This window comes from Camelus ferus, chromosome 20, assembly GCF_009834535.1.
Source record: "Camelus ferus isolate YT-003-E chromosome 20, BCGSAC_Cfer_1.0, whole genome shotgun sequence".
Lineage (NCBI taxonomy): Eukaryota > Metazoa > Chordata > Mammalia > Artiodactyla > Camelidae > Camelus > Camelus ferus.
The window spans coordinates 19,307,913-19,320,624 of record NC_045715.1 but is presented as its reverse complement, the minus strand read 5'-3'; the positions used below and the strand labels follow the sequence as shown (position 1 = coordinate 19,320,624).

Here is a 12,712-nt window from a genome sequence, read left to right as displayed (position 1 = left end):
AAATTACTATGATTATCATTGCTACACAAGACAGAGTCCAGAGTCTACTAAAATAGATTTGGTTTTAGCCAGAAGGAAGAACTAATTAGAGCATTGAGTGTGTCAGGGATGGACACCTTTTCCTAGAGCAAATGAAGACTTCATGGAAACAGAAGAACACTCTGATTTGTTTTCCTTGACTGGGGCCACTGGGAGAGTAAATCCCAAAGTGGCAATTAATGCCCTTCAAGGAGTTGTCCTAGTTAGAACAGTTTCTGAGGAATACCTTCAAGATGACGCCACACTGTCGTACTAGGATAACAATGACTCTATAGACCCACCATCCCTGATAACCATGCTTTAAGCTGTGTTTATGGGGAAGGGAATGAGTGGTCCTGAAATTTCTTCCCCAACTCCTCATCATGCTAAAGACCAAATTTGAGGGATAACTTGTCAGAGGTAGTCTCATATGGGGAATATAGGAGGCATGAAACATTTTTTAATGGAATACATAAAGATTAAACTATACATCTTTGCGTTATTAATTTGAGTTGTCTCTGCCTGACATCTCTAAACTTTAAGACCAAGTTTAGCCCCACAAAAGTACTGAAAATAATTTTTGAAGACCACTCAAACTATAACTCAGATAGTAACTACCAAAACTCAGAAACATAACAGAACTATTTAATATTTTTAAAACATTTTCATCAGTAGTTTCCCTTGGTGCCTTGTCAGGAGTTTTGCAATAATATATAAACAAATGAAATTAGCTGTGATTGCTAGACTATATCTAGTAACTGACTTGTTACTGTAAAAAAAAGAAGTATATCATGAGTTTATGACTTAATAAACACTTTTAAAGTATTATATTGTTTCTAGTTAGCTAATATATTCCATCTGTAAAAAGAAAATCTTGGTTTAGAAATCATTTATTATAATAATATTATATTTTTTAAAATTTAAGAGAGCAATTATGTATTTTTCTTTCTACTTAAGAGGTGTACCATATAATAGTCTATGTTTCAGTTGTCTTAATTTTTGTGAGAACTCAATAAGAGTTTCCACAGTGCTTAGTATATAATTATTCAATACATGTTAGCTACTATTACCATTAGAGTGAATTTTAATTTGAACTCATATTTTAATAAATAATTCTAATTATTCTTTATTTTAGATTTTTTTAAATATTACAAATAAAATAGCTGTTATCCCACAACTCAGAATCAAATAGAAGCTCCATGTACTATATATATATTCCCTGGTTTAGTATAGTAAAGATAGTTCTGGGACTGACAGATCAAAAAGGCCCTTAAGTGGGCAAGTAATGAGATGCTTACCCATTTCACGACCATAGTATTCCTTAGTTGTCCCTCATGCCTACTTTCAGGGAATCTAAATCACCCATTGATCAATAAGGCACTCTAGTTCTGGAGTTTACAATGACCTGCACTTGTAACAAATTTGTCTTTACTATAAACACTAGATTACTCTGCTTTGACTCTGCTCTCAAGAGAAATTCATTAAACTTGTGTGAGTAGGCAATAGGATAATAGGAAAGCTATAGAGAAGATAGAAATTATGTATAATAGTCATGTATTTCTGGATTTATATGAAGTTATCACTTTAATTGGAATCTCTATTCTCTCATATCTGTTTTCTTGTTATTCTTTTACAATAGCACCCACTGTGCAATTCCCTTCAGTCAAAGAAGAAATCACAAAGAAAATTAGAAATTCTTTGAAACAAAGTGAAATTTAAAATGCAAAATATCGAAATGTGTGAGATGCAGCTAAATTGGTGCTTAGAAGAAAATTTATAACTTTAAATGCTTATGTTTAAAACAAAGGGAAATGATCTAATATCAATGATCTAAGCTTCTACCTTAAAAGGCTAAAAAGGAAGATGAAATTAAACTAAAAGTTAGCACAAGAAAGGAAATAGCAAATATAAAAGCAGATCTATAAAATATAAAACAAAATTATTAAAAATAACATATGAAAACTAAAGTTGTTACTTTGAAAAGATCAAACACTGACAAATCTCTACCCAGACTGATTCAAAAAAAAGTGGGGGAGATATAAACTACTATATTAGAAATATAAGTGGAGTCAGTATGACTCCTGCAAATATTAAAAGGTAATAAAGGAACATTATAAATAATAAATTTGACAACTAAGGTGAAATTGGCAGATTCATTGAAAGATACAAATAACCAAAAGAGATTCTAAAAGAAATAGAAAATCTTAATGCTTTTATACCAATGAAGGTAATTGAATTTTTAATTTAAAATGTTCCCACAAAGAGAACTACAGGCTTATATGTCTACACTGGTATTCTATTAAACATTTAAGAAGAAATAATACCAATGCTAAATAAACTCTTACAGAAATTAGAGGAGAAAGGAACATTTCCCAAGTCATGTAATGAAGCCAGCATTAAGTTGATACAGAAACTAGACAAAGACATCACAAGAAAAGAAAAATACTGCTTAATATCACTCAAGATTATAGACACAAAAACTCTTACAAAAAAAGTGATTAGCAAATGAAATCCAGAATGACTCTAAAAGGATAATAAATTATGATCAAGGGATTTTTCCCCCCAGGAGGCAAAGTTAGTTTAACCTATGAAAATTAACCAGTGAAACTCACCATATTAATAGAATAAAGAAGAAAAGCAATTAAATCACCTCAAGAAATGCTGGGAAAGCGTTGGACAAAATTTTACACCCTTTCGTGATAAACACCCTCAGCAAACCACGAAGAGAATGAAACTTCCCAAACCTGATGGAGGACACCAATGAAAAAACAGCTAATACTATACTCCTTGGTAAAAGACAATACTTTCCACTTAAGACAGAGAATAAGGCAATGATTTCACCTCCCAGTTTTCCCATTCAACATTAACCTTGAAATCGTAGCCAGTGCAACAGAATAAATAGCGAAACAAAAGGAATAACAGGTGGAGAGGTAGAAATAAAAGGTTTTATTTGTAAATGACATGATTGTGCACTCAGAAAATCCTAAGAAATCTATTAAAAGTCTACCAGAAATAAAATGTGCATTAGCGCGGTCACAGGGTACAAAGGCAATATACAAAAATCAATTGTATTTCTATGCCATTTACAATGGCATTCAAAAACGTTAAATACTTAGGGATGAATTTAGCAAAATATATACAAGATCAGTGCTCTGAGAGAAATTAAAAAGATGTAAATAAATGGAGATACATATATGGAGATATATACCATATTCCTGAGTCAGAAGACTCAGTATTGGTCTATAAATTCAATGCAATCACAATCAAAATGCCAATCACACCTTTCTGTAGAAACAATACATTATATTTCATTAAAGTTACAAAAGTGTTCTTTTAAAAATACTATTAGAAAATAAAAAGTATACTACAGGATAGAAGAAAGTATTTATAAAACATTTACCTAACAAAGGACTTAAGTCAAGAATATATAAATAACACTTAAAACTCAATAACAAGGTGAATGACCCAATAAAAATGGGTAAAATACTTGAACAGAAACTTCACAATATAAGCACACAAAAAGATAGTCAACATCATAGTTCTCAAGGAAATGCAAATTAAAACCACAATGAGATATAACTAATAAACCCACTTGAAAGACTGAAAGTATAAAGATTGACAATACCAAGTGTTGTAGAAAATGTGGGCAATTGGATCTCTCATACACTGTCGTTTAGAGTGAAAATGGTCTAGCTACTTTGAAAACATTTTGATAGTTTCTAATAAAGGTAAACATATACTTAGTTTATGATTCATCAATCCCACTGCTAGGCATTTACCTAAATTAAATGAAAACACTTGATCACACAAACAATGTATATCAATTTTTATAACAGTATTATTCATAATAGCCAAAAAGTAAATAATTCCAAAAGCCCATTATCAGATAACTGGATATACTGTGCCATATTCATTCAGTGGAATTCTAACCAGCAATTAAAAGGAGGGACGCATGTATAAATTTCAAAAAATATCATGCTAAGTGAAAGAAACCAAACTCAAAGATTACACACTGTATGATTACATTTACATGAAATTCTTTTTTATTTAAAAAAGGCAAAACTATTATGACAAAATGAATGGTTGCTTGAGGCTGTGGGTAAAGAGAGAGAACTAACTGCAAAAGAACAGAGTTCCTTGAGGAGTGATGGAAATGTTCTGTATCTCGATTTTGGTGATATTTACACAATTGCACATTTGTCAAAATTCATTGAACTGTACATTTTAAATGGATGGATTTTATTACATGTAAATTATACTTCAATAGGCCTGGAAAAAAAGGGAGCCATTTGTATGTTGAAAGGCTAGTGTGCTTCATGTAGAATTCCAAATGGTAAGTTTTCCATGGAGGTAGGAGAAGTCCATGTTTTGACATTTAGTTAAGTTTGTGTGATATGCGAAGTGATCCCATCATGTGGCCCCAATTATTTTGGAAAAATTCTACTATATAATGAGGCTTGGTTGGGAGATGGATTCGAAGACATGAGACTGTACCATATATTAAGTGTTCATGTCTAGTGAAAGATAAAGAGGATGAAGAGAAGAGAAGACAAATTCCCTAGAGAGAGTCAATCCAAGCAAGGAGACCAAGTAAGATATTTAGGAAAAATCCTGGAGATTTTTTTTCTTAGTTTCATAAGCCATTCAATAAGATCTAGGTTAATTACATCTAGATCTTAAAAGAGGTGAAAAACTACTACTAATATCTGGATTACAGCTACAAAAGTGATGAATTTCCAAGATATTACTTTAAAATAATTGTCCTTGGAACACTATCCCTGCCATATAAGCTGACTAGCTTCAGTTGAACAAATCTTCCACTTTGAAGTAGGATATGCAAAGTAGATTTATTTCAGATGGTGATGGTGGGGATATATGTAATAAATCACTTACTCAAATGACAACAAGAAAATATATTACTTTAATTGGAAAAATATCATACATAAGTTTATTTTTATAATATCCTTACTCATGATAAATATTCATATTAAATTAGGTTTAAAAATCAAAATAAACTAACATGTACCAATGATTTTTATCGATAATTTGTTCAGGTAATTTAGTAAAACATCCATTACATGAATCAAGTTTTCAGAGCCTAGTACTATCTGCTTCAGAGATTAGATGCTCTCACTCTACTTGACCTAATTTTTCCCAGTACACAAATTCTCACTAATTGGCAGTCCATTAATCACAATCTCAGAAGTTACCTCCACTATCTATATACCTCTAACTATCTTGAAAAAGTAGAGGGAGAAGAGAAACCTACATCCACTGTATTAACTGAGGGTGTCTCACAGCTATGATTTATCAGTCTTACTCTCTATCCCTAGGAGTGGCAACTTAAAGATTATGGGCCAATTTTCCATTCTACATTAAAAACTAATACTATTCAGCAAAGACTAATGATGTTTAAAAAGAAAACTGTTAAGGTATCTTAAATGATACATTTTTCATTAACTAAGCCAACTAAAAATTAAACACATATTCTGTTTTGTTCTGTTTTATTTCATTTAATAGCATTAACTTCCTGCAGAAATTACCAATTGGTATTTATTTTCAAGATTTTGGGCCAAACTTCTTGTTTTGTTTTAGATTTTTAAAAGTTACCTTATTATTAGCATTGTGCCCAGTGAAAATTAAGTCATGCACAGATACTTTCTTTTCTATCTTAACACTTTCATATCTGCCACTGGAGAATGATTTCTCTTCAGGCAAAAAAAATGTTTTATTCATCTATGCTGCCAAGAACCCCACAATCTAGGAGAGATCTAGCTAATTAATTGAATGAATAAATGAGATGAATAAAGGGGTGAATGAATAAACAATTTTGAACAGGTAATTCTTTATACTGTTCAATGTAACAAGTGTATATATAGACCAACTGGATACAACACTCATATAATTTAGTATCTTGGGGAAAAAAATGTGTTTCAGTCAAAGAATTCTTATGTATCTTCTTACCATTTAGGTAAATTTAATGCCTCTCAACCACCAAAAACTTTTAGTCTGTCTTTGCTATACTGTCCCTCTATTTCTGTAGACACTAATGTTCAATCCATAAAAATTAGCATATTAATTTTAAAACACAGTTGCTAATTTTTATGGACACTAAGTACAGAATAACTAAAGGTTAAAGTGGTACAAGTCAAAAAAGTTTTCTCTAGATAATATTTCAGAATCAACCAATAAAAAGAACAACAAATTTGGGATAGAATGTTTCTTCTATGCTTGGTTGGCTTTAGACCAAAATTAAGTCTCAAAGGAGCAGAGGAATTCTCCAAGATAGATAAGACTCTCTGAACAAAAACTACCAGACAGGTAATCTGTTACATCTCTCTATCCCACCCTATTAATCTCTTTACTGCCCCTTTTACATCTTTGTTTCTGAGGGTGTAGATTAGAGGGTTGAGGCTAGGTGTGACAACAGTATAAAACAGGGCAATGAACTTGCCTTGATCTTGAGACTTTCCTGATGATGGTAGGAGATAAATGCACATCACTGGAATGAAAAAGAGGGATACAACCATAAGATGGGCTCCACATGTGCCAAAGACTTTCTGAAGTCCAGTGGTTGACTGCATCCTCAGCACAGCCTGGGCAATGGCACCATAGGAGCTGAGAATGAGCATAAGTGGTACAATCACAAAAATGGAACTCATGACCATGAGGGTCAGCTCATTGGTACGGGTATCAACACATGACAGTCGCAACAGTGCTGGAACTTCACAGAAGAAATGATCCACTTGGCGGTGTCCACACAGGGGTACCCAGAAGGTAAAGATGGAATGAAGTGCTGAGGTGGTAAAGCCACTCACCCAAGAAGCCGCAGCCAACATATGGCAGAAACGAGGGTGCATGAGGACAGTGTAATGCAAGGGTCTACATACAGCTGCATAACGGTCATAGGACATCATCACCAGTAGTACACACTCAGCAGTTCCCAATGCAAGGACAAAATAAAGTTGAATCATGCAACCATTGTAAGAGATGGTTTTCTCTGGGCCCCAGAGGTTGACCAGCAACTGGGGGATGGAGCTTGTGGTGTAGCAGAGATCCAGAAAAGAGAGGTTTGAAAGGAAAAAGTACATGGGAGTGTGAAGATGGGAGTCCAAGTATGACAAGATAATGATGAACAGGTTGCCTACCAGTGTCATCAAGTAGAACATCAGGATAACCACAAAGAGAACTAACTCAAGATGAGGCCAATTAGAAAAACCCAGTAGAACAAAGTAACCTTCAGAACTTGCATTGTTTTTCTTCATCATTCATTTTTCCCTGTACCTGAAGAAAGAATCATATAAACTGAAGGATCGCCCACTCATTATCAAAGTCTTGCAAACTGATTGGGGGAAAAAAAAAACTATGCCACTTCCAAATACTGCCATTATGACAGTAGGATTGTTATAGTTTTGTTTTAATGTTTCATTCAGACACTTGTCCTGTTATAGATACAATCAATAATTTGTCAAGTGAATGAGTTCTTTGATGCATCCCTAAGTTAATATTTGGATAAATGAAGATTAAAGATATTCCACAGCTAAGAAAATTTTCATTTTAAAAAATCTTTTTAAAAAAATTTTATCCCCTTTTCTGCATTTTCGCATTAATGCAATTTTGTCATTACACAGAAAGAAATAGTTGAAGTATTAATAATCTTACGTAAAGGTGAGAATTTACCATGAGTTGAAAAACAATTTAGTAGTAACTTCAAAATGTTAATATTGGGTGAAGAAAATTCAACTTCAATTGAATATGTTTATAGAAAGAAAAAATATTCATACTTGTTTACTTATGCTATGAGCTTATTACCAGACAAAAATAATATGCAAATGCAAGTAGAAACAAAGACACATGCATACACACACATCAATTTATTAATATTCACAACAAGCTAAGCTGAAGCACAGGTATCTACACATGATAATCACAGCAGTGCTGAAACTTCACAGAAGTGGTCCACCGCACAATGTCCACACAAGGGTACCCAGAAGGTAAAAGAGGAAGTGCTGAGGTGGTAAAGCCACTTACCCAAGTGATCTTTATGGAAACAAACAAACAAACAAAAAAACAGCCAAAAGTCTTGATTAATTGAGAAGTAAAATAGATTCAGCAATTCAGTGATAAAATGCTTGCAAACATAAATGACAATACAACTAAATTTGGAAGACCAAAAAAAAAAAGAAAAAATACAGAGTCAAAGAAAACTGTAAGGAGGGAGCAAGAGAGAAAGGGAAGGTGTTTGGAGCAGGGAGGGGGTCCAATTGTGGCATTTGGAATTGAAAGTGTGCATATCACAGGGCTAGGAGACCTGGACAACAGGGCTTAAAAATAATTCCCACAAAATTTCATATGCTTTAAAACAATAGCTAAGACATTAAATTCTGAATCATAACTTATAATTACATCATATGTCTTTAGGATTTCCACACTTTGGAATGGGAAATTCTGAATAGAAAATTTACTAACTTTTAACAAAGACATGCAAATATTACATAAAATCCAATGACAAGTTCATCTTGTTCTTTTGTAAAAAATAAAGTTAAGAAATTTAAATGTATACTAATAGTTTGATTTTCAGTTACTCATTTTCTCCTGTGCATTATCAATCATTCATAGAATGAATAAACACTTATTTATTATATAGTTATTGCTGCAAGACACAGTAAACCATCATTTAAATATTCCCGTATAGCTTTGCCTTGCCCCTTCTGCTCATCTCACATTCTGATACAATATGACAAAAGACAGATTCAACCTGCAGTCTTTGGGGAACTTTTATTGGCCCAAATATTGTAACCTTGACTCTTTAAAAAGCTACAAGAGATGTCTAATTGGTTGAGTTACAAGCTGGAGATCTAGGAATATTGAATTTGGCTAAGACTGCTTTAGGCAGGCACAAAGACATCTATATACCATTTAATATTATTGGTAATGTAAATGACTACTAACCTTTTGAGGGATAATGGAAAAATTCCAAGAGATTTAATTTCTGTAAAATAAGAGTTAATACATCACAAGATATTTGAATTCAAATGCTGTGGGTACTTTTTCTGATGCAGACATAATTTTCCTCCTTTATAAAGCTGCCTGAATTTCATGTCATTAATGAAAAGAAAGTAGCAGTTTTATGGTATTTTTTGTATGACCTGTCTTTCAGCACTCTTCTAAAAGTTAAAAAAGGGATGAAGATAAGGGATGAAAAAAAAAATACAGAATTCAGGAAGAGAAAATTTCAAAGCTTTATGGTTGATCTTCTTCTTAATGGAAAAGAAGGAAATGAAGATCCTATTAAAGGTAGCTTTTATAAACTGTGGAATAAAATATTTTCTCTCTTCCCTTAAGTCAAACATTATGGGGAAAGTGAATGGCTTAGCACTTTCTTCTCACCCCCATTGTTACTAAGAGACATTTTTCTAATTCTTGTCATATTCACTCCTTTATACTAAACCTGATTTAGTGCTACACCAGCTTCTTTCAATACTGACCTTCCTGTGTTTGTCTACCTTCCCTGTTGTTCTCTTTCTGTCTATGCCCTCATCATGTGTAAAGTGATGGGAGGCTCTCTGGTTGTCATGTGACCTGAGAACATTAACCTAATTGTCCTTCTCTTCCACCTTTGCTAATGTACATAATCTAACCATGGAAAGCAGTCTGAAAATAACTGTGATTATCATTGCCACAGAAGAGAAAGGCAAGGTTTGTCCAAAAGATTTCCTTTTAGCAGAACATGGGAACTCTTTAGGGCATTTAAAGTATCAGGGGATGGGTCCCTTACCCCAGAGCAAATGGGGCCTTTACAGAAACAAAAAGAATAATATGACTTTCTTTCCCTGACTGGGGCCATTAGGAGGATAAATCCCAAAGTAGCAATTAATGCCCTTCAGGAGTTTTCTTGGTTAGATTGGTACAATATTCACAAGATAAAACTCTTCACAGACATGCTTTCAACATGATATTGTACTTGTACTAAAATGACAATAAATTTTTTTCACCAACCAAAATGGAAAGAGTTGCTTTGAGTTGTATGGACACAAAAGGAATGGGTGTACTGAGTCACCTGATTTTTTTCCCCACAGCTCCTGATGGGGCTAAAGCCCAAATTTACAAGACAAGTGATTAGAAGTAGGCAAAGTTTGGGAGCATGAGACAGAAAAATTGAGACACAGTAGAACTATACTTTTTCTTATTAATATGGTGTTCTTTGAGAAACTACCTACGTCATTCATGCCCTCCCGGTTGTCTTTTAAATTCAGTTCCAACTTTTGCCCGCAAAAGTTTAGAAAATAATATAAATATCATTCCTACCTTTTGTACAGAATATTCAGATGATCTCTATCACCCTCATTATTTCAAAAATTTTCCATTAACAATTTCTCTTGACTTCCCATAAAATCTCCTTGTCAGGGTGGGATTTTTGTTTCCCAGTACCTAATCACATTGCTAATGCTGCAGCCTGTTTTTTATATTCCATGTCTGCTCATGTGAGTCTAGCAGGAGCCACAGACAATATCCACCCATGATAAAAATATCCACTCATGCATAAAGAGGACATATCTCAACATAATAAAAATCATTTATGACAAACAACTAATATTATACTCAACAGTGAAAAACTGAAAGCTTTTCCTCTAAAATCAGGAACAAGACAAGGATGCCCACTCTCTGTTTAATGTAGGATTGGAAGTCCTAGACATAGCAGTCAGGCAAGAAAAAAGAAATAAAAGGCATCCAGAGTGGGAGAGTATAGCTCAAGCAGTAGAAGGCATGCTTAGCATGCACAAGATCCGGGGTTCAATCCCCAGTACCTCCTCCAATTATAAATAAATAAACTTAATTACCTCCCCCTCATTTAAAAAGAGAGAAAGGAAAAAAAGCATCCAAATTGGATGAGAAGAAGTAAAACTGAGGGGGGAGGGTATAGCTCAAGTGGTAGAGCAAATGCTTAGGATGCATGAGGTCCTGGGTTCAAGCCCCACTACCTCTTCTAAGAATAAATAAATACTAAATAATCCTAATTACTTCCCCCACTAAAAAATAAATTAATTAAATAAATAAACTTAAAACAAATAGTAAAACTGTCACTAGTTGCAGATGACATGATACTATATATTAGAAAGTCTAAAGTCTCTACCAAAAAAACAATTAGAACTATTAAATGAATTCAGTAAAGTTGCAGGATACAAGATTAATATATAAAAATCTGTTGTTTTTCTATACACTAACAACAAACTATCAGAGGGAAATTAAGAAACAATCCTATTTACAATAACATAAAAAAGATATAAATATATATATACACAATGGAATACTACTCAGCCATAAGGAAGAATGAATTTTGCCAATTGCAGAAACATGGATGCACTTGAAGGGTATTATGCTAAGTGAAATAAGTCAGATAGAGAAAAACAAATCATGTATGATATCACGTATATGTGGAATCTAAAAAATACAACTAGTGAATATAAGAAAAAGAAGCAAACTCACAGATAAAGAAAATGAACTAGTGGATAGTAATGGTGGAGGTGCAATATAGGAGTTGGGGAGTGGGAGGTACAAACTATTGAGTGTAAGATAGGCTACAAGGATGCACTGTACAACACAGGGAGTAGAGCCAATATTTTGTAAACACCATAAATGGAGTGTAACTTTTAAAGATTGTATAAAAATTTTAAAATAATAAAGTTTTAATTGATTTCTACCATATCATATAATGAATTAGTTTTATTACATTTTATGTATATATCCTAGATAACATTTATTCAGCATAATATTTAATATACACATCAGGGGTTGTTATAACTGCTGTGTAGTCAACAAACATTGATTGGTCCCTTTTATATGCTGCACCCTCTTCCAGGCACCAAGGAAGAGCCACTGGAAGCCATTAGAGCATCATCAGGGAATGCCAAGTGCAGCTTTTCCACAGGGCCAACAGGTTCTGACCAATTATTATTTGGAAATATTGGGAAACAGAATTCCTAAAAGCACAAGAGAAGATATCAAGACTTGCATGAACAGTATTTCTGAAGAGAGACTTATTTGATGCGATTTTTTTTAAAAGAATAAGTCAAGGAAAAAACTCTAAATACTATTATCAAAAAATTACAATATACTATCTCAGTGGATATACAACTATATCATCATTCCTTTCGACTGGCAAGCAGTACTACACTGTACCTACAGATTAACCCTGATTTTGACCAAAACAGTTGGTTGCCTAATTGTAAAATAATTCCCTAAATTGCTTTCTTTCTCACTGTGAAGAAAGACATATTCAAGCATACTAATTGCATCCAAATTTATGTTTTTATCTTAGTGAGAACCTTGATAACTGATATAGGCAGACTCCCCCCAAACCCCTAAGATTCCATACAAAGTAACCGTATTCTTTAGACTATTTTATTGATGATTTTTTAAAAAGCTTTCTTTGAGTCTCTTGCTCAAGGTTTAACTTCTCAGAGGCCATATCTGACTAGGGATAATCCAAATACCACACTGTCCTACCCTCCGAAGTGCACAATCTGCTTCCCTGCCTTTTTTTCCTTAGGACTCATCACAATCAAGCTCATTATATTTTATGTTTGTTTGTTCCTGTCTTCCTCAAATAAAAGTAAGCTCTGTGAAGGCAGGAATTTTTCTGTTTTATCTATTTTGTTCTTTTCTATATCTCTACTGCGTGTCAAATGTAGAT

The 12,712-nt window shown here is 33.3% G+C and overlaps 2 protein-coding genes across 2 annotated transcripts in view; both read right to left on the bottom strand.

The window, feature by feature from the left end:
* Nucleotides 1–12,712, bottom strand: part of LOC106730566 (olfactory receptor 10C1-like) — a 217,373-nt gene that overhangs the window by 171,587 nt on the left and 33,074 nt on the right. The window lies entirely within an intron of this gene.
* LOC102522097 (olfactory receptor 2J3) lies at nucleotides 6,172–7,286 on the bottom strand. The gene has a single exon (XM_006192040.2). The coding sequence runs from the start codon at nucleotides 7,284–7,286 to the stop codon at nucleotides 6,348–6,350; it is 939 nt and encodes a 312-aa protein (XP_006192102.2). The 3' UTR covers nucleotides 6,172–6,347.